The 26516-nt window shown below is 42.2% G+C and overlaps 1 protein-coding gene across 5 annotated transcripts in view; it reads left to right on the forward strand.

Moving 5' to 3' along the window:
* Positions 1-22243, forward strand: part of dlg5a (discs, large homolog 5a (Drosophila)) — a 101644-nt gene extending 79401 nt beyond the window's left edge. The window contains exons 11-34 of one of the 5 annotated variants that reach the window (XM_036126665.1): positions 499-631; positions 732-859; positions 940-1115; positions 2017-2120; positions 3835-3927; positions 4117-5151; positions 5778-5898; positions 5992-6136; positions 8059-8192; positions 8281-8400; positions 9819-9987; positions 10400-10477; positions 12533-12695; positions 13469-13602; positions 14573-14737; positions 14838-15021; positions 15731-15879; positions 17190-17360; positions 17841-18031; positions 18101-18244; positions 18377-18504; positions 18695-18804; positions 19926-20035; positions 20160-22243. In XM_036126665.1, coding sequence (XP_035982558.1) covers positions 499-631; positions 732-859; positions 940-1115; positions 2017-2120; positions 3835-3927; positions 4117-5151; positions 5778-5898; positions 5992-6136; positions 8059-8192; positions 8281-8400; positions 9819-9987; positions 10400-10477; positions 12533-12695; positions 13469-13602; positions 14573-14737; positions 14838-15021; positions 15731-15879; positions 17190-17360; positions 17841-18031; positions 18101-18244; positions 18377-18504; positions 18695-18804; positions 19926-20035; positions 20160-20263 — 4189 coding nt within the window. In that variant the 3' untranslated portion in view covers positions 20264-22243. The remainder of the gene's footprint in view (positions 1-498; positions 632-731; positions 860-939; positions 1116-2016; positions 2121-3834; positions 3928-4116; positions 5152-5777; positions 5899-5991; positions 6137-8058; positions 8193-8280; positions 8401-9818; positions 9988-10399; positions 10478-12532; positions 12696-13468; positions 13603-14572; positions 14738-14837; positions 15022-15730; positions 15880-17189; positions 17361-17840; positions 18032-18100; positions 18245-18376; positions 18505-18694; positions 18805-19925; positions 20036-20159) is intronic. The other 4 variants (XM_036126667.1, XM_036126669.1, XM_036126670.1 and 1 more) reach the window with 4 other exon arrangements.
* Positions 22244-26516: the final 4273 nt, after the last annotated feature.

Raw genomic sequence — 26516 nt, forward strand, 5'->3', positions numbered from 1 at the left:
AGAGAGAGAGAGAGAGAGAGAGAGAGAGAGAGAGAGAAAACTAAGAATGTAAATGAGACATTTACATTCCTATTTCCTTTTTTGTATTTTTTGGTATTCTTTTTGATCCATTGTAGATATGAAGATTCACTGTATATAACTGAATGCACCTTCCCTACTCTGCACCTTCTTGTATGAGCCGATGTGACGAGTGAATTTCTCCATTGTGAGATCAATAAAGACTATCTTATCTTATTTCAGAGAAAAGTGGTTCTCCACAGTGATGTATAAGGGGTCAAATGCATGCCCAAAATATCTGATTTTACTGATTTTTTTTTTTTTTAAGTAATAACAAAACACAAAAAAAAATCAAACTGTGGTCTAATGTATAAAATCTCAATAACGTACTTTTGGACAGATTTAGATTTACCAAGAAACGATTGGTTTGTTTGGAAAATCTGTTTTAGCCAGAGTAAATTGGCATTAGTGACTGACCCATGACCCTGTTGCTGTGTTAAGGGAGAAGATGGAGAACCAGCTGGAGAAGGAGGCCCGGTTCTGTCAGCTCATGGCGCATAGCTCTCACGACTCTGCCATTGACACAGACTCCCTGGAATGGGAGACGGAGGTGGTGGAGTTTGAGAAAGACAGGGTGAGACTGAGGCTCGTCTCAAGACGGCCAGAAAAGGACAGCAGCAAACAGGAGGTAATGAGAAAAAAGTTGACTGACTTGTTTGTCATTGCCTTAATAGGAGGACATGGATTTGAAGGCTCTTGGGTTTGACATTGCCGAGGGGGTAAATGATCCCTATTTACCTGGAGACTGTGGGATATTTGTTACTAGGGTGGATAAAGGAAGTGTTGCTGATGGAAGGTTAAGGTATGAGCCTCCTGAATAAACATTATTATGTGGACAGAGGTCTGTCGAATTCATCACCGTTCCCTTTGTTTGGACACCAGGGTGAACGATTGGTTGTTAAAGATTAATGATATCGACCTGACCAACAAGGACAGAAAGCAGGTGGTGAAGGCTGTCCTGAATGGAGGCGGATTGATCAACATGGTGGTACGAAGGAGGAAGTCTCTGGGCGGAAGGCTGGTCACTCCTGTTCACATCAACCTCATGGGACATAAAGGTAAATTACACTTTAGTAGCAGACACAGTAGAGCCGGACAATAATTCAATGACAATATACATCAGTCGATAGACGTGTAGTCTAATGGGGAGAAATAGGTCAGTAAAAAGTTCAGCAGAAGAACAGTTTTGCTTCATTTTGCATTCTGACCTATTATGTAGGTTAGTACTACACTCATTACATCCTCCCAACCAATCACAAACACAGACCCAGGAATGTTCCAAGCTCCGCCCCCTTCAAAGAGTTGAGAGAGGACAGGTTCTTTTTTAAAAACTTGCAGTTTTGGTAAAAAGTTGGTTTAACAGAGAGTTGATCTTGATCGCAGTGTTTTAGTTCTTTATCTAAAAATAGGTCATCAAGCACCAGCATAAAATTAGCAGGGCTGCACTTAAAATACGTTTTGAATTTTTTGATATTTATTGATATTGATCAATATGATTTCTATTCGTCCAGCCCTAAGACACACAAACTTCTTGTCTCTAAGCTTTGAACTAAAGTCCTCTTTTATCACGGTGGCATCATCTCAGAGGGATGACTCCCACTTTTGAATTTGAGTTCATTTCTTCAGAGAAAAAGCAAGTCTTTTTACAAGGTTGAAACATACAGATGTTTCAGTATCTCTCGAGCACATCTGGTCCTGGGGTCCTCTTGTAGACTCTCTTCCGCTTCACCCAAATGCTTTCTGTGAGATTTAGTTCTGAAAACTGATAAAGCCATGGAGGAAGGTTCATGTGTCTGAGCCATTATGTGCCGTTATTCTGCTGCAAGACCCAGCGAGGATTCATTTTCAGTTTATCGAGGCACGTGTCATTAAGTTTTTATTGAGATGCAGCTGTTGTGTTTCTGCATGCGTGTGTATTTTCCATCCCCCTGTGCCACTTCGTTTTCTCCTCTGTTTCAGACAGCGGTATTGGTCTGGAGAGTGGGGTGTTTGTCACTGCCGTTGCCCAGGGAAGTCCCGCAGCCCGGGAAGGCTCGCTCACAGTCGGAGACAGGCTTATTGCTGTGAGTAATTTAAATACACCTTCAATTCACTTTTTTATTTATTTTTTTATTTTTATTTAGGGCTTGTTTTGTCAACATTTATAAGCGCAGGTTCCCTTACCACACTACTGTAGAACTTGATACAATCCAGAACAGACATACCCGACCCAAATAAGGTGAGATTTAGTTGTGTATGGAAGGAGCAAATCGTGTCTCTCCTCCTTTAAATCCCTGACTATCAGCTGATTGAGAGAACTTGCTGAGTCTCTCTCTACAAATAGAACAATATACTCGTACTGAACAAAGTTAAAAAGACATGGCGTCTGTAATATTAATCTGTCAGTAGGAGGAGATTCTGTTTTTCTTTACAGTTATTAAACCTCAACATCTGTGTTTTACTACACAGCTGTAACCCACTTTTTATTAAGTGAGCTAAATTAGATCTTAGCCAGCACACCAAGGTTTACCTCAGTTTTAAAACCACCAACAGTTTTCATCTTAATTCAGTTACATGTTATTAATATACCACTAATTCACAACACGTCATGTCAAGGCACTTTACAAAGTCAAATTCAGGCAAATCACACAGATTGATTGGTCAAAGAGTCTTAACAAGCAGCATTCACTGGATCTTACTGTTCCCTCAGTTTAAAGTCTTTTTTTGGATGAGGTGCCAGAGAACGTCATGGGCCGATCTTAGTGTTTTTTTCCAGCTTCCTAGAACATAGAGTAACTCAGGGTGACCCCTCACCACCAGTTGGTCCAAAGGAGGGGGCTGCCCTTTTCTTAGCTTAAAAAAAGACAATTATGGCTGTGAGAACTACCTCCAGTTATGAGAAACACGTTAAGGTGACACGTTTTTAAAGCTGCAGGTAAGCGATGAGTTGCTTATCCGTCAATCAACTGACTGCCAGCTCTACCTGAGCAGAGAGCCTGACTAATATCAGGCTAATATGAGCTTGGTTTTCATGTTAGTCTGTGAAGAGCAGAATGGTGAAAACTACTACCAGTTAAATGCTGCTTTATTTAGCAGGCCAGGTGTTTATTCTACATTTTGCTTAGATCTGGATAGCATTATAATCAATGCTACTTTATAGTGTATGTCTGATAATTGTGGTTTTCATATTTAAAATGAAAGCTTTTTCATTATGTCAGATTTTCTATTAAGATGTTTGTATAAAAGCAGAAATCTTCGCTCCAGGCTAATATGCTTTGAGAATCTCATACCAGCTCATGTCTGATGCTAATACACCTAATAATAGATGTGTTAAAACCCCAATAAATAATGGAAATACATATGCATTTTACATTTTAGAGTTTATGATGTCTTAGATGCCTAATTGTGTGCAAAATGTTACAGAGTGCTTAAAGGAAACAAAGATAATGCAATATACTCTGTTTCAGAGGCAGCGTCTGTTGGATGCGTGCACACCTTAGACTTTCTCAGTTTCAAAACACTGCACTTCAGTTGAGTCTTTTATGGTGGAAATCTGAGAGTACCGCAGACTAAAATGTGCTGACCTAGATCTCTTTTAGTTTTCCCATTATAACACTGCGACACGCACTTGAAGCTACTGCCGCTCTCACCACAGTGTGCTCGTAGTTTTGCATTTCTTTAAGAATACTGATGCCAAAGACGCACTCGTACACACCAGAAGGACTGTAGAAGATTCACTTCCAGTGCTTTTCTTTCAGTATAGTGACCTGTCCCTATTTTCATTGTGTCTCTGTGCAGATTAATGGAATTGCTCTTGATAACAAATCTGTGACAGAGTGTGAGGCTCTGCTGCGGAGCTGCAGGGACTCGCTGAGCCTCTCCCTTATGAAGGTGAGCCAGTTCTCATCTCTCTTCCCGAGCTCCTTTTCTCATTGAAACCAGAACTTTCTCTCCAACTCTTTGTGCCCTAAATAGCCGTTGAAACACTTTAGTTGCACAAATTATGTTATACCTCTCTTATTGCTTTTTATAAATGTATCATGTTTTTTTTTTTTTTATTATTACTTTGTTGTTCCCTAGTTTTTCCCTCACAGCACATCGGGCCAGAACATCTTTGAGAGCCTGCGGGATTCATCAGAGAAGTCCAATGGGCGGGTTCTTTTGTCGGAGATGCACTCCAGAAACGGCCGCAACCTAAAACACAACAGCTCCACGCAGACGGACATCTTCTGTCCTGACGTCGGAAGCGCCAGCTCCAGTAGTATCTCCGGGGAGAGGAGGAAGGTCCGAGGGGAATCTGATGAGCTCTACGGGGACGTGAGCAAACCGTTCTCCAGCGTTTCCCTGCATGCCACCAGTCTGCGACCGTTGGTAGACCTGGGAACGGGCCGCTACGGACCCAGTGCGTTTCAGGAGTGCTGCTCGTACACGAAGGCGCCGTCCTCCTTGCCGTTTGAGCCCCTTTCCCACCCTGAATGCATCAGTATGGAGACCGCCATGGAGAAGAAGCACAGCGGCGGCACGTGGCCCAAGATGATTGCTGGAGCTATGTCGGTCGTTCCAGACAGTGCCAGTCCAATCACAGCAGCCACCCAACTCTCTATCTATAAATCACCCAAGCAGAGGAAGTCAATCTTCGACCCAGACACCTTCAAGCGTCCTGAAACCCCCTCCTCCAAGCTGGAGTACTTGGCAGCCAATCAGATTGCAGCTGTAGCTTCGCACTCCCCACAGCCTTCAAAGACGGAGTCTCTCTCATCCTCGTCTACCCCGACCCCAACTCCTCCTACCCCTCCCACCCGCAGTGACTCTTTCAAATTCAAGCACAAACATCAAAGCAGCTCCGCCTCAGACTGCACGATAACCTCCGATGGCAAAGGGGAGGCGTCCATCTCCATGGCAGCAGGAGAGAGCAGAGAAAGAAGCGAGCGAGAAAGAGACAGGAACGGAAACCACTACTTCCTGGAGGGAAAGGTCCTGACTTCAAGGAAGTCGTGTGACGAGGACATTGGCCGTACCAGAGGGGAGGAGCCAGAAGTGAAGAGGCCTCGTCCTAAATCGGCCCCTGCTCTTCGACGTCGGACCCCAAAGAATATCACTCATCCAACCTTCCAGGTGAGCAGCTTTAGCATAAATATGGAGTCTACAAAATACTTAATATCCCTCTCAAACGTTTTCACATTGCAGCCACAAACTTCAGTGTATTCTATTAGGATTTATTGTTATAAATCAACATGGAGCAGGGCAGTGGTAGGAAAATTATGGAAACACGGTTGGGATGCTTGTCTTCAGCAGGAACAGCAAAGTTGGTCATACTTGGACATAGCTGGAGCTAAATGTGGGAAAATAATGTAATAAAACTTATTAGAGCCTGAAACACACTTGGAACTGGGATGGAGGTTCACCTTCCAGCAGCATAGCCCTAACATACAGCCAGAACTACAATGTGATGGTTTAGATCAAAGCATAGTCATGTTTCAGAATGGAAAGTATAAACTAAATATCTTTTCTATCAATTTACTTTGATGTACTACTTTGTGTTGATTTATCACACAAAATCTCAAAAGATTATGTGACATAGCAATGCTTAAGGTGTACAAATACTTTTACTGGGCTCTGTAAAATCCATTCATTTTATTTTGTAGGATGTGCATGCTGTCGTTTTTTTCCTCATGGGACACTTTCAATAAAGGCTCAAAAATGCTTTCCTAGACATGTTGTTTGTCTCCGATTCTGCACAGAGCTACTCCAACGACGAGCATTCACCGGAGTCCAGGGATGTGCTGCACTCCTCCCCTGGCCCCTCAAATCGCCACAGCGTCGGTTTGGTACCCGCTGTCTACAACGGCTCCCTACCTCCTAGTAAGCTGCTCAAGCGACACAGGCTTAAACATAGCCAGAATAATTAGATTACACTCTTTTTTTTAACATGTTGGCATGTCTGTGTCTAACCAGATTCAGCCCATCGCGGTCTGTCCCCTTGCCCCGCTGTTACTGCTGTGATGAGGAATCCTGTATATACTGTGCGCAGTCACCGTGTTCATACTAGCAACTGTCCATCTGTAGCATCTCAGATATGTCACCAGCACACCCACACCAGGTTCGCTTCGATTTACCACTGTCATCTTTCATTTCTCAATCAAATCTAGCATTATAAACAGTACTCTGCTTCTGTAGGTAGTTTTAAAGGCCCACTGCTTTTTTTTTTGATAAGCATGATGACATTGACAAATTTCAGTCTGGCTTTTGTAAGCTCCACTCCACCAAAACTGCTTTACTCAAATTTTATGACATTTTGATGTCGGCTGACTCTGGAGCGTCCACTGCAGTGGTTCTCCTGCATCTTAAATCTATGTTTGATGCTGTAGATCACAGTATTTCAATTGAACAGGCTCTAAAGGGTAAAAAAGAGCCACAGAAGTCTATATTTGTGGTTCTAGAGTGGTTTAAGTCTGGTAAATCTTTATGGCAGAATATTCAGTGTTTTTGCAAACCAGAACATGTCAGACTCTAAAAGCCATGTGGGGTACCACAGGGATCACTCATATGACCTATTCTCTTTCTTTTTTTCCCCTAGGCCAAATAATCAGGCAGTTTTTGTGTTTGTCTTATTACTTTTATGCTGCCGGTATTCATTTCTACTGTTGTTTCAAGCCAACTGAATATTTAAAGTTGTTCTATGATAAACTCTTTTGGTAGTATCAAACCGTGACACTGTGGCAACTAATGGCGAGTGACTAAAGAATTCACTCCCTAATTATAGCCTATGAGAACAGAATATCTGTAATAAAGCAATATCTTGATGTATTGGCCTCCTCTGGTAAACAAAACATCAGAAACTTTGGTGCCATTTTTGATTCTGCCAAGTCGATGGAGTGCCATTCTCATGAATTCAATAGAAACTGTTTGTCACAGCTAACAAATATTCCTAAGCTTCCAGCTCTGACGTCAGATGCTGAATTAGAGATGATTATTCTTGTTTTTATCCCATCGTGATCACTGTCACAGCTTTTATATGTTTCTGAATAAGAGAAATCTTGATTGTCTCCAGCCTGTGGAGAATGTTGCTCTAAGACTTTTAACCAACACAAAGAAAGAGACGGCACGTTTCCCCAGTTTCACTCTCTTTACATTGGTTACACATACATTGTTGGGTGTATTTTAAAATTTAAGAGCCTTGAACAGTGAAGCCCCAGGCTATATCTCTGACCTTCTGGAGCCCTGCAGCTCTCCTCGCTGTCTGTGATCTTCTAGTCAAAGGCTGTTAGTAGTTCCAGGAACAAGAGAGGATAACTTCTTTGGCGCAGTGGCCCCAAGATTGTGAAATGCATTGCCTCCATCTTTGCTCTTGTCTTGATTCTGTTGGTAATTTTAGGAAGCAGTTGAAGACTTATTGATTCAGACTGGCTTTTAACTAGTTTTATGTTGTGTGTTTTTATCTCTGACACTTTTATCTTCTGTGCTCATTCTTACTGTAAATTATATTTTTTTTATCAAAATTATTTACTTCAACGAAACATGCTACAAACTTCCTGTTTCTTTATTCTTTGCAATTTCCTAAAGTCCTTTCACTATCAACGTGTTTGCTTCTTTAAATACTATTTAATGGAGAATTACTCTAAAAATGGTCCTGATTATCCACAAGGCACGCCGCCGTTTGACCATCCAGTTTCTCCCTCTGTTCCCTCTTTATGGCTGATAAGTCTTCTAGCTATACCCAGTAAATAATAGTGTGGGGATGCCCTCTATTATTGTTGTCCACTTCTGTGAGGCGTACCATTTGAAATTTGCATTAAGGTTTTATTGCACAGCTTATTTAATGTTCTGTTCTTTATGGGCCCGTTGTAACGACCAGCAACTCTAAATTATTCCAATCCCAAAGGCAAAAATTGCTAATTAAATTTTACATTGTGTTTGTGTAGCTCAGCCCGATTATTCAATTGATTATTTAATAAAAGACGTTTGTTTTTTTTAATAGGCATGTTTTGTGCACGGTTCCTAACTTTGTGCGTGTCTGTGCAGCCCCCAGCACCAGGGTCGCCTGAGCCTGGACCTGAGCCAGCAGAAACGCACTAGCGATTACTCTGAAACGTCCTCGTCACGCAGCAGCAGAGCGTCACACGGTACAAACTCACTGCCCTCCAGCGCCCGGCTCGGTCAGTCTGACACCCACACACGCACGCCAACACATATGAAGGGTTTCTAACTCCTTTCCGCTTTGTCCTTCTGAATATGGTGACAAAGGGTTTCAGTCGTACGTCTCGTTATCTTCAGGTTCTTCCAGCAATGTCCAGTACCGCACAGAGAGGATCAAAATCCCCTCAACTCCCCGTTATCCCCGCTCCATGCTGGGCTCAGACAGAGGTAAGGGCTTCAGATTGGAGAAAGATTTACTAAATGTGTTTATTATAGATTAGTTTATTTGTTAAAATCATTTTTAACAAATTATGATTTATGATTTTTCTCACACCACAAGCTGTTTTAAAGCTCTTACCTACCAATAAGGATTTTGGTAGATTTGAGTTTCTTTGAGAGAAATCATGATTCCACATTTTGTGTATGTGTGGAACAGAGCAGTTGTCGCAAGGCATCCATTTATCCAACCAGCCATTTACATACTGGTTGTAAACAGCATTCTGTGTTCTCTCCAGATAATATATACCTTTACCTCAGCTCTGAGACTTCCTAAAGGTTGTCAACATTTCCACATCCAGCATATCCTACTACAGAGCTTGGAAGCTAAAACAGATAAGACATCAACAGATACCACCCTGGTATCTGTAAACATCATCCAGCTATCACGCTTCTGCTTTTTTTTAAATAGTTTCCTTGTCAGCTTTTTTTGTTACATGTTTTGTGCTTTCTCTGGCATCCCAAGAACATTACTGATGCTGGCTAACTTTTACGCTCCTTCATACAGTTACAGCATTCACACTGAAGAGTGTTGTTGTTGTTGTTACTTGATGGGTTAGAGTTGAGGTTCAGTATTGGAGCAAAGTTCAGAGGCCAGTCTGGTCACCCGGTGAGTAAAATCCCCAGACACAAGCTGAGCGAAGGGTTTCTACCTAAGTGGGGAATGTTTGGACTTTGCTTCAAATCTTTTTCAGGTTTCAAGAAGTCCGGGGGGAAAAAACATTCTTCCCAGATTTTATTCCATGTATTATTGTTAAAGTTTGTCTTTTTTCTACTTTCCTAGTCTTTCCTTCTGTCCTTTCCTCCTCCCTCCTCATCACCTTCCTATTTTCCTCACTTGTGTCCTTCCTTTCTTTCCTCTGCCCTTCATTGCTATCTAATTAGCCACAGAGACAGTTTAGCAGGAGAAAGAATTAAACTGGAGAAACTAACTCCAACACAGAAGAGGTGGCCGGGGGAATCTTACATCTAACACATTTGATGATTTGATGCTGATTCTACTCTATGGATATACATCCACATTCACTCTGAAACATGATGGTAACGTCTCACGTGTTGAAATGCATACAGATCAATCCTCCCCTAATGCTGTCTGGTTGTGCTTAGAAAGAAAAATGTTTTTTTGTTTTTTTATACTGGAGCATTTAAAGAACCAGAACCGGTACTTTCAATTTGTACAAATCAGATAATCACTAAAAACAAGACCTTGTCCACAGGTTAAAAGCTGCTCGAGAAGAATGAAGCATAACAAATGCAATGATCTTTGATGTCTCTGAAGCTCTGTATGACAAATGTTTAAGGTTTCTGCATTTAGAGTTAATTACACACTCTCATTGTCTCCCTTTCTGCTTCTCTGTCCATAACTCCAGGCTCTCTGTCGCAGTCTGAGTGTAGCAGTCCCAGCCTCATCACCCCTCCACAGTCACCACTCAATCTGGAGACTTCCTCGTTTGCCAGCAGCCAATCACAAGGCTCCATTTCCACGCTGCCGCGCATCTCAGTCAGTCCTGTGCCAATAGGGGAGCGCAGAAAAGACAGGTATCTAATTTGATGGGTAGTCCAGCTCGCTTTAAGGCGCTTGTGAGCATCTGGATCACATGTTTGTGTCGTTGACTTGCTTCTTAATCGCTCTGTTCAAATGTTGCAGGTGGCTGTCTAGTTTATCTGAGTTGCCTCAGTGTAGCCTTGGTGTTTATAGTTATAGCTGGTACATCAGCTCTCGGGGATAATGCCGAGGAGTTGCCTGGCAACAAGGCTGCCGTTATCAACTGTGTGATCTGTTGTTGACGAACTTTACAGGAATTAATTGATTCATTCCTTCAACGTTCTTGTCCCATGTTTTATTGACGGCATGTCCCTGGCTTTGACACTGTCTCTGTCTCTATATATCTGTCTCTCCCCATTCTTCTCTTTATCTTCCTCCCACCTCTTTGCAACCCTCCCCCTCCAGATCTCTTTATCGTAATCGCTCTTTTCTAAGGATTCCTCTGGCTGCAAGGCCGAGGTTCTCCTCTCTCAGGAGCCTCAGGTTTGTCCTCCCTCTCCACGCTGCAAAGCAGGGAATGCCACCGCTCTTACCCTTCCCTGTCCCCCACAAGTCCACAGTGTTTCAAAGTGTTTTAGAGCAGATACGATGGTGGATGTATAGTGAATATCCTGGAGGAGCAGAACACTCTTTTGCAGTTTATGTGCACTTTGTGGAATGCAAAAAGAGGTTTTGTGATGTTTTTTTTTTTTTCCTTCACCCAGCGCCCCGGGAGAGCAGTTTAATTTGGAGATTACTGTTTCTTTGCATGCGACAGTATGATTTGTGCCTTAGGAAAAGACACAAACTCAGATTAGCTACACTTTGTGAACTTCAAAGGTTCTGTGTTATTTTTGTGCCTGCACATTACACCGTCCTTGTCCAGAGACCCACTTGAATCTCAGTGCATGTACCAATAATGCTGTATGCATGTGTGCATCTCTGCCCTTAGGCCAGACCACCTTCAGTCTGCAGTATGTATGTTATGCAATGTATTATTCAACATCCAGCTTCTGGGTCATATTCCTGTCCGTACACCAGCACTCTTGTTTACCTCAGTGTCTGGCTGCCGTCCATTTCCTCTTATCAGTGTTCATGAAATTGGAAGGCATGCTCGAGCCCACCTTGTTATGAAGACAAAAGGTTCATACAAGTGTCCTTTACATAAGGGTTTTTTTCCCTGTTCCCCAGTGCTTTTACTGCTCCCTTTGCATTTATCTGGTGTTATCCAAATCCCTCCATGTTTTTCTGTGAGCCAGTCCTAAAGTAACTCCAGAACTGTGCTTTTCAGTAGCAGTCCACAAGACCCACTGCCCTGCATCGTTTTGACTTTTCGCTGTTTCTTTTCCTTTAAATCGCTTTTTTAGCAGATTACATCTTATATATATACATATACAATCCCTTTTCCCTCTTTGTACAAGTACTATCAGAAAGGAAAATAGGAATAATAAAATTAAGTATCTATATACCTATGTGTACAATCTTAGATTGGGTCGCCGGGGCAACTAATTGGCAGCCCTGGTTAAAAAAAAATGCTGTAAATTCATCTTTTTTTTGCAGTACCTATAAATAAATAAAAAAATCCAATGTATCAAGTGGGAGCAAAAAGCAACAAAGAAATAATGAGCACCTACAGCTAAACCAATGGTGGCACAATTATTTAGATCCCCACTGTGTTTTTGCTTTGCCTAACGAGAAGCACTCGCTCCACCCCTAGAGAGGAAATCTTTGGCTTTTCCTCCGTGGAGCACCATGTAAGGAAGTTAATATGGTGCCCGATAAAGCATTTATGTGTACATTTTGGCTGCATGTTTTATCATGGCGCCAAATCTACACAGGGATAGTAGGGTCCAGGTCCCTGTTGAAAAGAAGATTTTAGATCTCAATGAGGTTTGATCTGGTTAAATAAGTTATTATTATTGCTATGATTAAACTGCTGAAACTTAAACATCTTATTCAACCTGTTATCACCATGTCTGTGATAACCTGGGCCACATGATTTGATTCACTTTTCCAATGAATGCATATCTTAATCAGCTTGAAAGCTGTACTGATCATTTAACAAAAAAGCTAAAACCAAATGGGGGACGTTTATTCAGAACATTGTATTTCATTACTAAAGGGGGGGGGGGGGGGTACTGAAAGAGCCAAAGGTGATCCTTTTTCAGTTTACAAGCAGAGGCCTTGATGCCATGCACTCTAACAAGGGTCTTAAAGTGCTTTAGAGTCTGAACAGAAGACTAAATGATTTAAATGAGGTGTGTGGGAGCCAGGGGGAACCGCATTCATGCAGGACACTGGGTCCTGAGGGACAGGATTGAAAATCATTGCTCTTGAAACATAAACCAGCACAGACTTAAGGGGCTCTTATTTAACCTGAAACTCAACATCATTTTTCTGTTGCTATTCTCTGAGTAACATAGTTTTAGCAAAAGCCTGTAGAGTCCCCAGGTTTTTATGGAAGCCCCATTATCCCTTACCTCCTTCACTACTGTGTGGAGTCATCCAGCTGTGTTCCTGTGGCGCTCCATGCTGATGCGGCTCCCTCTTTGACCCCAGGCCATACTTGGAGGAGCCGCGCAACGTCATCGTTCACAAAGGCGCAGAGCCTCTGGGCATCTCTATCGTCAGCGGGGAGAACGGAGGAATCTTTGTCTCAAAGGTTACTGGAGGAAGCATCGCCCACCAGGCAGGGCTGGAGTATGGAGACCAATTACTGGAGGTAAGAACAACCCGCTGAATGCCACAGATCATGGCTCAAAAACTGCAGAAAATAAAAGGTTTTCTCAGAAATATGAAAGAAGGCAAAGGTGCAGTGTTTGCCTGATGTTTTTTTTGCTTTTTATATCAATCATGTATTTATTCTTTATAACTTTACTATCTGGTTAGGCTCCATTTACAAATGTGGCAATTTCAGGATTTTTTTTTTTAAACTGTAAAACTTATTTAGAATTTTTTTGTTTATTGTCTAATTAGATTAGGCGAAATCAGCTTTTTGTTGCGTAACAAACTGAGCTGACGGAGCGTCTGCGCCGGCGTCACATCAAGCAGGCATCTGCAACCTATCGTGCAATGTTTGGTTATTAAAGAGTTTAAAAATAAAACCAAACTGCACGATTATGTAAACATTGTTGCATGTTTTAGTCTGCTTCACATATTATTCATTTATTTCTGTATAATAACCAGATTTTCCTCTTCACCTTATTTATATCTGTCGTATTAAATGAGGGCCTCCTCACCTCAGTGCACCCAAACTGTGAGTTTTAAGCATGTTGTCACATGGGGCATCTAAGTGATAAATATTCATGACTAGCTTTTGAAATAGCCATACATTTAAAGAGCAAGAATATTAATGGAAATCCAACCCCCCCGTTAGTTTTCACCAGCAGTTCTAATCATTTCAAGCTGTTTACAGACTGGACACACGCTGGTCCTGGGTCTCAAAGCCCGTTTAGCCACATCACTTTTCCTAATGTTCTCTCCTCCCTTCATCAGTTCAACGGTATCAATTTACGGAACGCTACGGAGCAGCAAGCTCGCTTCATCATTGGACCGCCGTGTGACACCATCACCATCATGGCCCAGTACAACCCACACATGTACCAGCTGGGCAACCACTCCCGCTCCAGGTAACACTGTTTTTTTTTACTTTAAATCCACCAGTTACTATTCAGAAATCCAGGTGGTATTCGTTCCTAAAAATAAACTTTTTCATTTGTTCTTTTATAATGAATTTAAACACACTTTTACTAGTTAAACATTTCAATATAAAAGTGCAATGTTCTCAGAAATGTGCAGCCACTTAGAGCTGTAGATCTTTCCTTCTCTATGAAACCGTGTAGTTGCAGTGAAAAGGGATAAATTCTGCCAAAGCGGTGTCTCATATTTGTTTGATCTTCAAACTTTTTTAATTCAAATTTATTTCTTCATCTTTTCTCCTAATGACATTGTTTGAAAAGCCCTCCATCATCGTAAAAGCAATCACTGAGGCGTAAAAGGCATGAATGCCTAAATATGAGCTAAACAAGGCAACCCATGAGCCCCGCCAGCTATTGTGCTTCTCTCTGAAAGGTCGATGTGATCTAAATTAGTAATTTGTTACCAGTACAACAACACATGCCTCAAGGGTTGCAAAGCAACTTTCTTATAAAGTAGCCATCGTTTCCCGCCTATTTTAAATCACAATATTGCATTTTCTAATAACATTTTGTTCTTAAGATGTTTTCCTTTCAAAAATCACATGACTGGTTTCTCCTTTCGAGAGGCCAGAACAATAGAAACAATGTGAACTACATTAAACATGTAAATACTGATTTATCTATATGGTTGTGGTATATTTATGTTTACACACTTTATGTGCAATATTTATTTATGGGACCATGTTTGCTGCACGTCGCTTTTCATTTTCTACCATAAGGTTTGTGTGTCCCTGTCTTCACATCAAACATGTCTGTTTATTCTTATATTGAACCTGTTTTTTGCAGAAATATAAAAGCACAGCTAAAAAAACAGGCTTAATTTAATTACATTTCGTAATTTGAGCTATATTTTTCTATGAATCCACTCTTATCAGCTGAAACCTCTGTTGTTCCCCTGCAGCTCCCGTCTTGAGCCCGTCAGCACTCAGGTGACTCCCCAGGGGAGCGGGACCGCGACTCCTGACAGTCACTCTGCCATCGATACGCTCAGCGAGCAGGACGAAGGCACGCTCACTCCCTCATCCAAGCAGACCACTCCTACTACCAGCCCTAACAGTTTCGTCAGGTAAAAATGTCCAAATCGTTGATCTAAAAGATTCCCTGAGGAAAGATGTGAAGGGGCGGGGCCTCACCAGCATCTGAAGCCGTCTCTTGTCCTCCTCCAGAGTGCCATCTGGGGGGAACAGGAAGGTCGGCGAGCCCCGACTTGTGACGGTCCACAGGCCCGGGGTGGAGGTGGGAGTTACTCTCTGCGGGGGGAACCTGCGGGGCGTCTACATAGAGAGTGTGGAGGAGGACAGTCCTGCTAGAGGCCCTGATGGGCTTCTTCCTGGGGACCTCATCCTGGAGGTATGGGCATGCGTACACATACGATCATTTTGCAACGCAGGGCAGGTTTGTTCATGCTTTTGGCAACGAGTTGCTGCTTTTAACATACTTTGGATATTTCATTCCTTCAGGAGAGAACTGGAGATTTTGATCCGTTTTTTTTTCATCATTGTTTTTCAGAAGTAAAGAAAATTGGTTGCAAAACAATTTTTTAAGGAAGCTGTAGATTTTAAAGCCATTCAGCCTCGATAAGCTTTGTGCTCCTCTGTTCCTTTTAATCTGAGAAGGTGCTGGCATTTTCCTCCATGCCATCGCGTCTCATTGATCTGCTCGGTCTCCTTCCACATTGGTAATCTTTCTAGAACCCCACAAATTCTTGATAGACATTTCCTGGCATGCTCCTACTTAAGCTCTCCGCCTCAGAGAGTCTGCGGTGGAAATTGCCATGCAGTCCTGTCATCAGACCGCACAGCTTCACGCCGTCCTTCAATCTCCTTGTTTGTTTTCCTTCCTCATACGTGGCACAAATCAATACTGCGACACTTTAATGGCGCTGAAAGCTTGGAGGAAATGTCGCTATTTACTAGCTGAGCCTTCAGTCGGGGGAAATAATTTTTGCAGTCATCACTTTCTTCCTTTTGTCTGAGTTTTTATGATGCAACACTTGTACTCGCCTGTGCTTTCATTGCAACTTGTGTTTGCTGTCCTCATCCTCTTGTTTCTGCTGCAGTATAACTCGGTGAACATGAAGAATAAGACGGCTGAAGAGGTGTACGTCGAGATGCTGAAACCCGCAGAGACGGTTGCATTAAAGGTGCAGCATCGGCCGGATGATTTCAGCACCGTCAAAGACGTACCAGGAGATGGTTTTTATATTAGGTGTGTACTTGCCTGTAAAAGGAAGAATCTCTACATATTACAATGTCCTTCGAATGTCATGCTTTAGTAGTTCATTGAAAAAAGTCAACATTTTATTTGTATGTATGTATGTATGTATGTATGTATGTATGTAGGTATGTATGTATGTATGTATGTATTTCTTAATTTTGATGTTTTATGTTTCAGAGATTGCTACTCAGAAAATTGTAATATTACCTAAGACTCATAAAATAAGTATCTAAATACAGGAATGTAACGTTTCTGTCTGTAAATTCATGGAGAAGAGCGTTTACTTGACCTCTGTCCAGCAGGCAGTTGTTGGACTGGTGGGCTGTTTGACCACCATTCCAACAACTGAACTAGACCATACACTTTTTCCTTCCTCTCAACTTTCCAACAACAGGCTTGGGATCAGCACTCCCTGTAGAGTCAATTGCTGTTTGTTGGACAACTGTCTTCCCCTGGAGAGTGAGGGCCTAACATGGCCGTGCCGGTTCCATATTAAAATTATTTTTCATTCTTGGATAATTTCAAAATTCTAGGAGAAACCAAATTTTTGTTTTTTATAAGCTGTAAACCACCATCATCAGAATTAACAACAATAACGCTTGAAATATGTTATTCTCTGTGTAATTACATTCTCTGTGTATTTTACATCAATTTAACTTAATGAATTCCTTTACTGAAACAACATTTTTGTATGGTATCACAATTAACTCCACTCTGTCGTGAGTTTTTTTTCTTCCACGGCAGCTTTATTGCTGCTACGCTATGTATAGACTAGAAAGCCCTTCGGACAGTTTGTCCCATTCTTAGCCGGCCATTTATGTCCCAGATCCATTGTGTGACTGCAGCGGCTCTAATTTACCTCCACTTGTAAGTGATCTAAATCCTTTTTGGTTCTTATTGTTTTCTTTGGTCCGTTAAATCACACGACGGAGGCTGGAGCTTTGATTGAGTTTTATTCTCGGTGTGTTGCCACAGCTGCCACAGTCTCTTGTCATGAAGCCAGGCAGGTTTGTGATGTCATCTGCAGTAAATACACTCAGCTTGCCTGGCTGACACAGATAGGCCGCTTGGGAATAACTTACGATCCCCCAGCAAGACGCTAGCCAGGCCTTCGGTGTTGATAGATAAACTTGCTCTGTGCTTCCTTTGTCACCCTACTCCTGCATTGTAGGTTCTTGATCTTGTTCTCCTCACACCTCGTCTTCTCTCCCGTTTTTATCAGCCCGGCGCTCCTCTCGGTGCCCTCGTGCCGCCCTTCTCTTAATAACTCCCTATCTATCTTTGTCTCTGCCTCCCAACAGAGCACTTTACGACAGGGTGGGGGAGGCTGAAGGAGACCTCAGCTTTAAGAAGGATGACATCCTTTATGTGGATGAGTCGCTACCAAAGGGCAGCTTTGGGACCTGGATGGCCTGGCAGCTGGATGAGAACGCGCAGCAGATCCAGAGAGGACAGATCCCCAGCAAATACATGTGGGTGGAGCGAGCAAGTTACTGGAGATGCACCGACCTGAACATGTGCGGCCAGTTTCGCGTCACCGATTCCTGTATAGCCACTTTTTATGGTTTTACTCAAAATAATTCTAATTAACAACACGTTACTTTATTATTGTACTTGATGGATAAGATAGAAGGTGTTTCACAGCTCTGTGGCTCAACAGGATGTCACCTTTTCCATCAAAAACACCCCACTGAGACTGAAAATGCCGACCTTTCAGGCTTCCTCCCTCAGTAACAACTTCAGCTCCGACGAGCAAAACCTGGGCACATGTGGTGCATTCACTGCCCAGAAAAACAATTGGATTTTTAGTTACCAGCTAATTCAGGCGGTCAGCTGATTCCTCGGTGCATCTCTAATAACTACACACATCAAGTAAAAGCTCTGCTCTCCATACCATGGTGCTGCAGCGCCATTACAGAAACTGTGTTGGGCTTTTTCCCGGCGCCATGTAGGATGGACCAAGAGTTTTACCGTCGACACAGCGTGACGGAAATGAAGGAAGATTCCAGCAAGACCGTCTCTGCAGCCGCCCGCCGATCGTTCTTCAGGAGGAAACAGAAACACAAACGCAGCAGCTCCAAAGACAGCAAAGAGATGGTGGCTCTGGACACCATCAGCACCGATTCCATCCCCTTCTTGGACGGTGAGGAAGAACGGATGGGATTGTGGGTAGAAACGACAGGAGGGATTATATTTCACCTTTTCTTTCCAGACTGTGTGAGCCTGGCTTACCAGAGGGTCCAGAAGGTGGAGTGCACCTCTCCCCGACCGGTACTCGTACTCGGGCCTCTCAGCGACCCGGTCAAGGAGATGCTGATTAAAGAATCTCCCGGGAAGTTCTGCAGATGCCTGCTGGGTGAGATCCCCCTCATCCAGATGTTTCACTTCTAATAAAAAGCCAAAGGTTTTGCGGGAACCGATGAGACTTTAGCGAGCCGTTGCTTTGCGTCATGTACTTTGTTTCTTGTTCTGTTTGTCACGTCTGCAGAGGTGATGAAGGCCTCCCAGCAAGCCATCGAGCGCGGCGTCAAAGATTGCCTCTTTATCGATTACAAGCGCAGGAGCGGACATTTCGATGTCACCACCGTCGCGTCTATAAAGGAAATGGCTGATAAGGTATGCGTCAATGCCCTCAGGTCCGCGTCCTACTTTATCAGGAGCCAAGTGGCCTCCGTCTGTCCTTAATATCTGCTTTTACCCATAAATCATCAAGATTGCTGCTTATCAGTCTCGGATGCTGTTGATCGCACGTTCCTGCTGGTAACATTAACTTGTTTACTGTTTTTTTTATTATGTGAAATTACAGGGCTGTCATTGTTTGCTTGACATCGCCCCGCACGCCATCGAAAGGCTCCACAGTGTTCACATCTATCCCATTGTTGTCTTCATTCGCTACAAAAACGCCAAGCAAATTAAGTAAGTTTCAACCCGTTTCATGACATAGATTAGGAGGCAATGAGGATGATGGAGGGGGGTCCTGTTTGTTCTGTGTGAGGCTGATATAAGAACATTTTACCTCATCACAACCTCAAACTCTAGTGGGTTTCTTTGACGTTTTATGTGCTAGACTAGGAGTTCCCAAACGTTTCAGCCTGCAGCCCCCTAAAGTAACGATGCCTGAGACTGGTCACCCTTTTTGACGTTTTTTTCCCCCTTATTTTTTTGGGGGAAATTACGAAAATAAAGTATTTTTGTAAGAACTCTTCCAAAAAAAGAGAAGCCTTTCTCCTGCATTAAAACCAGGAATGTGGGGCATATTGTAAAGTTATTCTTTGGTATCAGTTTCACACAGAACGAATCAATCTTTTTAGCACATCAGCATCAAATCACCCCCCCCCCCCCCAAAACGGTGGGTTTAAAAATTATTACAAATGAAAAAGTAATCTAATACATAAGTCTATAATTATAGCTGGGAACAATACAGGTTGTATTTTGTAATCTGTGAGATTATAAATTCTTTTTATGACGTGATTCACTGGGACATTTTCAAATGAGCTGCTACACAAAATATGATGCATAAAAGTAGATATTTTATCCCTAACATATCCAAGGCTTTTTTTTTTATATATATATAATTTCCTGGTCCCCAATATGTGTTATATGAAAAATAATTTAATTTCTGTGGATTTTTCAGGGAAAAAAGTATTTTTTATTATTAGTTTAATTAAAGGGTTCAAATGTTAACAATGATTAATATTTGATAATTTAGTACCAAAAATACTCAAAGGAAATGAATCTCTATTTTTATAGTTGTTTTGAGGTGAACATTTTTGTCCAAAGTGACAAAATAGATGTAAAGTTTTAAATCAAATGCTACACAAAATTAACAATGCATACAATTTCATCTTTCGATTTATCAGTGACACATTCCAGTTTGGTTATTTTTTTTTTGTATCTTCCTGCTCCCCCAAAGCCCCACTTGTAACTTTAGCGTTGAATATCTTTAAGTGCTTAGATGCTTGATTTAAAATAAAAATATTGCTTAAGTTGACACATCGGGGAACTTGGTTATGACTGTCCTTTGTTTTTCCTCTCAGGGAACAGAAGGATCCCATATTTCTGCGGGATAAAGTATCTCAAAAACATTCCAAGGAGCAATTTGAAAGCGCGCAGAAGATAGAGCAAGAATACAGCAAATTTTTCACAGGTTCGTATGCCGTCGGTAAACAAAAACACGCTGAAAAAGTGGCACGAAACCCAAACATCTCCAGGTTTTTTGTAATGTGGTTCATGATCTGTCAGCCTTAGGTAACTCCTTTTATTCTTCTCAGGTATTGTCCAAGGCGGCAACCTCCCGTACATTTGCACTCAGATCACCACTATAGTTGATCAAGAACAAAGTAAAGTCCTGTGGACTCCACTTGGCTCCCCCTAGAGGAGACTGGCCGCCACTACAGCGAGCCGAGGCTCTGCTCTTCATTCCTCCCACACTAATTAACTGTTTCACACTTTACCAGTAGGTACACTACCGTGAGCTAGTTGTGTAAATTATTGATATATTTTTTTTATTTTGTCTTTGTTATGTTTTATAATCGGTCTCCTTTATCTCTGATGTACTCTGAAGCAGGTTGGTAGCATTGCATATTAACGTTAAGGTTCAATCAGTCTTCCCTGAGGATTTCTGTCGGTGTGTTCGTTATGCTGCATTGTGCGCGTCCGTTTACAGTCCTGAGATAAGTCTGAATATTGGTGTTCAATAATTGCTAGAATGAGTGTCCCTTGACCATAAACCTCAACACTAATGAAGTTCTGCCGCTCCTGACATTTGTGATTTTTTTTTCCTACAAATATGCACCCATTTGATGATGACTGACAACTAATTGTAATTTATTTAAATATCTTCTTTTTTTTTTTTTCTTTTTTTTGTGCACGTGAGGGTTTGAAAGTGGGGTTGGGAGAACAGCTTTATGATGAAACCATAATGTCGATTTCTGCAGAGACGTGTCATGGTTTGTAGCAGAGATGCAGTGCCATGGAAGTGGAAAACCAGCATCCAGATCACTCATTACGTTTCTCCAAAAGTGCAAACGCATTTAACCTCGTTAACATGTGTAGCTGTGGGTTTAATGAAGCCGCCTCCCACCAGTCTCTCATGTTTCGCTCTATGCATAGTTCCCATAGCAGCTGGGTGTGTGGACAGTCCGTAGGCCTTTCAGAAGTGCCTTTACAAAAGAACAGCTATCTGAAACCAACCCTGGGTCATTTAATACTAATTAGGAACACTTTTAGCTTCTTTTTTTTTTTTAAACAGTCCACTAACCTGTTGTGGACTGGATGATTAAGAGGCTGATTTGATCCCAGCACAGTTTAGAGCGAGTAACAACGGTGAGGCTGTGAATTGACGCCGACGCGGCGGCCAGCAGATTATCTGGTCAGAATCGACTCCAGGTTAAGACTAACCACTGTGTAGCTCATTCTGTTCCTTTAAAACATATTTAATACTATAGAGTGCGCTGCGTAAGTAGTATGCAGACAAATCTGGAAAGAAAACGTATAGAAGTATATATTACATGTATTGTCTCTTGGTAACACTCCTATGAGCGTTTGGCAGTGATGTCACGCCTCAGCAGGCTTTTAGCATGTTTTTTCTTTTATTCCTCGTGGTTGGTTGTCAGTCACTTATCACCGTACTCAATTTAAAGGCACGCTACGAAGCATAGTTTGCAGGTTGACACCCTTAGGGATTTTTCTCATGCAAATTTTAAACGTTAGTGACTTTTAACTGTTGTTTTATTCAGGATGCAAAAAAAAAAAAAAAACAATCCCCAAAATAATCACCCTTCATTAAAGCTATATCCTTCATCTTACTGTGCCAAAATCCACTGAAATACCTTTATCCTTATATTATACCGTATATTTCCTTTTTGCACTTGTTTATCTGTGAACCCTAAACATGTAACTGTTGTTAGGTTTACAGCATACTACAGATAGGTACTATAATTTCTACTCTAATTATTGTTTTTATGTTTCACATCAGTTCCTTACATTTCATTGATGGCCTTTTTTTTTTAAACTGTTGATTTAAAAAAAAAAAAAAAAGGATCAGTTCTTATTTGAGTTATTAAAAGGGATCTGTTCTTGCACATTTTTAATGCAAAATTGTCCATGAGTGTGACTATTGGGCTAAAGGAGAAGAAGCAAATTGTAATGTTACTATTTTTCTGAGTAGTTAGGGTAAACCAACTTTAGAGCGAAAATGCAAGATGAGATGGTTGTGTATTTAGAGAAAAAGGTCTTTTAAAGAGTCTAGATGCCAGGTACTGATTGAACTCTTTTCTTTTATTAAAAGAATGTTATTTGTATGTTGAGACATTAACATGAGAATAAACTCATTTTCTGTATCACGACACAAGCATTTCTGCATCCTTGTATTTTTTTCCCCCTCTCTACAAATCTAATCAAATGTCCTTCCTTAAAAAAATAATCCCCAGCATATTCAGCATGCTACTGTGTCGCCTCGATAAAAATAAAACCTTGTGGGTAGAATCAGGACAAAAACAAATCGTTTTGAGTCCTCAGAATTGCCAAAGGACAAAAGCCCAGCCCATGTCGGGAGGAAAAGGTGCTGATAAAATGCTATTGATGGCAGAGATCAGATAAGGTAGTTTGACCAAATCTGGGGATCTCGGCGCTAAATGTGACCTTTCTGCTAAGAGAAGATTGGGGGGAAAAAGGGCTGTGGAGAACACATCTGGGGAATTGGTCGTCATCTTGGAGATCAAACCAAACTTTCAGTTACCCGTCTACAAAAGCTGTCTTAAGACCAAAAAAATACAAATATGCGGGACTTTTCCTTTATACTTGAAATTGCATATAACTAGAAGACAACAGGTTGCAGAATGAGCATCACCTTTAGAAGGTTTTGTTGCATTACAAAGCTAAACTTTATTCTATTTCACTGGGATTTATATGATAGACCAAAACAAAATGGTGTGCATTTGTGAGCTGGATGGAAAACCATACATAGTTTAATGTTTTTTGTTTTTTAAAGAAATAAAAGTCTGAAACGGTGTGATGTATTTATGAAGTTCATCCACCCCGAGTCAAAACGTGGAAGGCTCTTTTCCTGCATTTGCTGCTCTAGGGGGGAATCTCTACCAAACCAAAGGTTTTGCTCATTTTTCTTGGTGAAATAGTTCAGCTTCCTGCCAGATTGGACCGAGATTAGCTGAGATCAACACAGATTTGTGTTTGGATTGAAATCTGGACTTTGACTGGGCCACTCCAACACATGAGCTCTGGCGCTGTGTTTATGGAGGTTATCCTGCTGGACGGTGTGGAAGCCTTTTGCCACCTCTGACAGGTTTTTTTTTCCAGTATTGCCCTGAATTTAGCTCCATCCATCCTCCGATCAACTCTGACCAGCTTAGCTGTCCCTCCTGAAGAAACGTATTCCCACAGCATGATGCTGCCACCGCCACGTTTCCCCATGGGAATGGTGTGTTCAGGGTGATGTGTAATTGCTAATTTTCTACCACACACATCATTTTGCTTTCAAGGCCACAAGTAGCATTTTAGTTTAATGAGCAGAACATTTTGTTCATGTGTGCTGTATTCCTGGCATGAACTGCAAAAAGCTTCTTAGTTTATTTCAAGAAAGGCTTTCGTCTCCCCAGACTTCCATATAGACCGGATTTGTGAAGATGACAACCAAAGGAAAACTGATTACTGTTTGAAAATTCAGTTTGTCTCCTTTTTCTTCTTTTTTTACTGGAGACAAAATGGAGCTCATGATGAAAGAAATGCCCTCCGGTCTTATACTAACAGATCCAGTCAGTCGGGAGAGTCTGTCTGTGGATCTCAGCCTTGGTCAATAGGGTGTTTTCACTGACGTCACTGGCCAACTTCCGGTCCGCCATATTGGGTGGCACACTTCCTTATCTCTAGTTGTCTTACACGTATTATCGTATCGCGAATGGATAAGTACGCCAGCACGCTAGAGCGACCAGATAAGGACGTATATCTGAGGAAATGTTCCGTGATCGACCATATGGACCCGTATGCCCTCCACGGTGCCTTGTTTAGCCGTAATCCAGATGATCGGCCAAATGTAGAGCACGGCGACATAGTGCATTACCTGGTGTTCGGTGAAAACCCTCTGCACACTCTTGAGGAAATGAGAGCTTACAAGGATCTAGAGGCTCACAACCAGTTCACATCTGGTTATGTACATCAAGGAAATCGCCATCATACGTGGACGGGTGAGTTTTAATAAGATGGTAAAAATGTAAACAATCCGACGCAAATGTGTTGCACCGCCCGCCGGCGGCGGGCGGTGCGCGAAGGCGCTTGGCTGCAAGGCCGATCGACGCCGCTCGCGGCTTTAATTATTTAAGCAGAACAATGACCAGTGCAAAATTAAGTTGTATTTACCGTATTGGCGCCGGTAGGAGCTGCAGATCATAAAGCCAGCAAACAGTGGGAACACAGCAACTCGTTCAAAGGTAAGCTGCGTTCAGACGGGCTCTGGCCCATGCTAGTTTAGTAGCTGCTAACCGCCAGTGCTAACAACCACTCGCGCATGTAATGTACTTTTAACTTGCTGCTATGTGTTTCAAACGTTTAGAACACACTCTCATTGACATCGGGATACTGTGGAAAGTTATGTTCGGTCTTACAGCCGCGATCCAAGCGAGCCGACGATCTCTTTATCTCTGTAACTCGTTCAAAGGTAAGCTGCGCTCAGCCGGCTCTGGCGCATGCTAACCGTTAGCGCTAACAACCACTCGCGCATGTAATGTACTTTTAACTTGCTGCTATGTGTTTCAAACGTTTAGAACACACTCTCATTGACATCGGGATACTGTGGAAAGTTATGTTCGGTCTTACAGCCGCGATCCAAGCGAGCCGACGATCTCTTTATCTCTGTAACTCGTTCAAAGGTAAGCTGCGCTCAGCCGGCTCTGGCTCATGCTAACCGTTAGCGCTAACAACCACTCGCGCATGTAATGTACTTTTAACTTGCTGCTATGTGTTTCAAACGTTTAGAACACACTCTCATTGACATCGGGATACTGTGGAAAGTTATGTTCGGTCGACTTACAGCCGCGATCCAAGCGAGCCGACGACTCTTTGTTATCGCTAACAGTTGTTCTCCGTGGTTGCGCCTCCAGGCAGGAAAGCGGTGGAAAATTAATCTGTTTCTATGTTTTTCCCATGGCGATCATGTGTTGCGCTGTTACAGCCCACAATACAGCAACGGTTTACCATGGTTGAAATCAAGTTAAGGTGAAATTAATCAAATTAAAACACGGCTGAGAGAGGGAGAACAGTATGCGGTAGTAATAGGCAGTAGAGGCGGCGGAGGCAGTCAACACGACAGCTGCGGAAAGTCATAACGCCCAAGCCCTATTATTAATATATTCTTCTTATATGTTTTAAATACTTAACAGTTAATTACCTGTGACAAAGTGAGCACCGCAGACTCTGGCGTATTCCAGCTTAACACCGTCCAAATCGGACCTGGATATCCGTGTCAGCCATAGGTGACAGCGTTGTTCAGACAGCTGTTTTTTTTTTTTCACACTGATTCACTATTACGGCATAGTAGGCGATAGAAAGAGCGTTGTTCTCCACCTCCACGGGCCGTGCAACCAACCATTAAACACGTTTTCCCCATTGTTCACTTCCAATACTGCCTAAGGCGTCATACAATGCAGGTCAACGGTGCGAAACGACTGCCACCCAATATGGCGGACGCGCTGAGTAGTCACGTGAGCGTGACGTCAGCTGAAAACCCCCTATTCAAAATGGCCCACATTTCTTCTTAAAGCAGGGCTGGAGGGGCCTCTTTCCATAAAGGGCTTCATTTTGTCTTCAGTAAACAAAGCGATACGCTCAGTTTTCATAGAGAAACTGGCTTTGCATTTCAAATTGAATCCTATTTGAAAGCTCATATAAAACCCAAGATGACCAAAGTGACTCCTGACCATCTTAGTCAGATTTGTGTTTTATTCGCAAAGCTGTGGAGTGCAACACTGCACTTTTCAGAAGTACAAAACTTCAAATTTATTCAATATAGCCAGATTTACTCATTGACAAACAATATCAAGGGAAGGAGTTGTATCAATTTTCTTGCATTAAAAAGAAATTATTTCCTCCACAATAAATCTATAGTAGAGCTACATGAATAATTATTAGCATATTAGTTCACGATATGACATTCACTTGCAAAAGTATTCACCCCCCCTGTACGTTGACACTGCATTTGTCAACGTACAACCTAAACCAGGGGGGGCCAGAGTCCAGTCCTGGACAGCTGCTGTCCTGCAGCTTGGACGCGTTCCTCGTCCAACACGGCTGAATTGATGAAGGGGCTCGTTGCCAGGCCTCTGAGGAGCGAATGCAGCCATCTGATTCAGGTGTGTTGGAGGAGGGATGCAGCAACCGTTGCAAGATAGTAGATCTCCGGAACTGGATTTTGGCACTCTGACTTAAAATTATTCAAGACAAACAAAATGGCTCCAAAGGTAGGATTATTGGAGGCAGTGCAACAAACTGAGCAAGACCGTTTTTGGGATTTAGATGTAAATCACGGCTAAAACAGCTCAGTCGGTGATTCCATCGGTAATTCTTAAAAGTTTAATTCAACAGGGTGTCATTTTAGTTTATGGTTTGACTGCCGGACT

This window comes from Fundulus heteroclitus, chromosome 22 (assembly GCF_011125445.2).
Source record: "Fundulus heteroclitus isolate FHET01 chromosome 22, MU-UCD_Fhet_4.1, whole genome shotgun sequence".
Lineage (NCBI taxonomy): Eukaryota > Metazoa > Chordata > Actinopteri > Cyprinodontiformes > Fundulidae > Fundulus > Fundulus heteroclitus.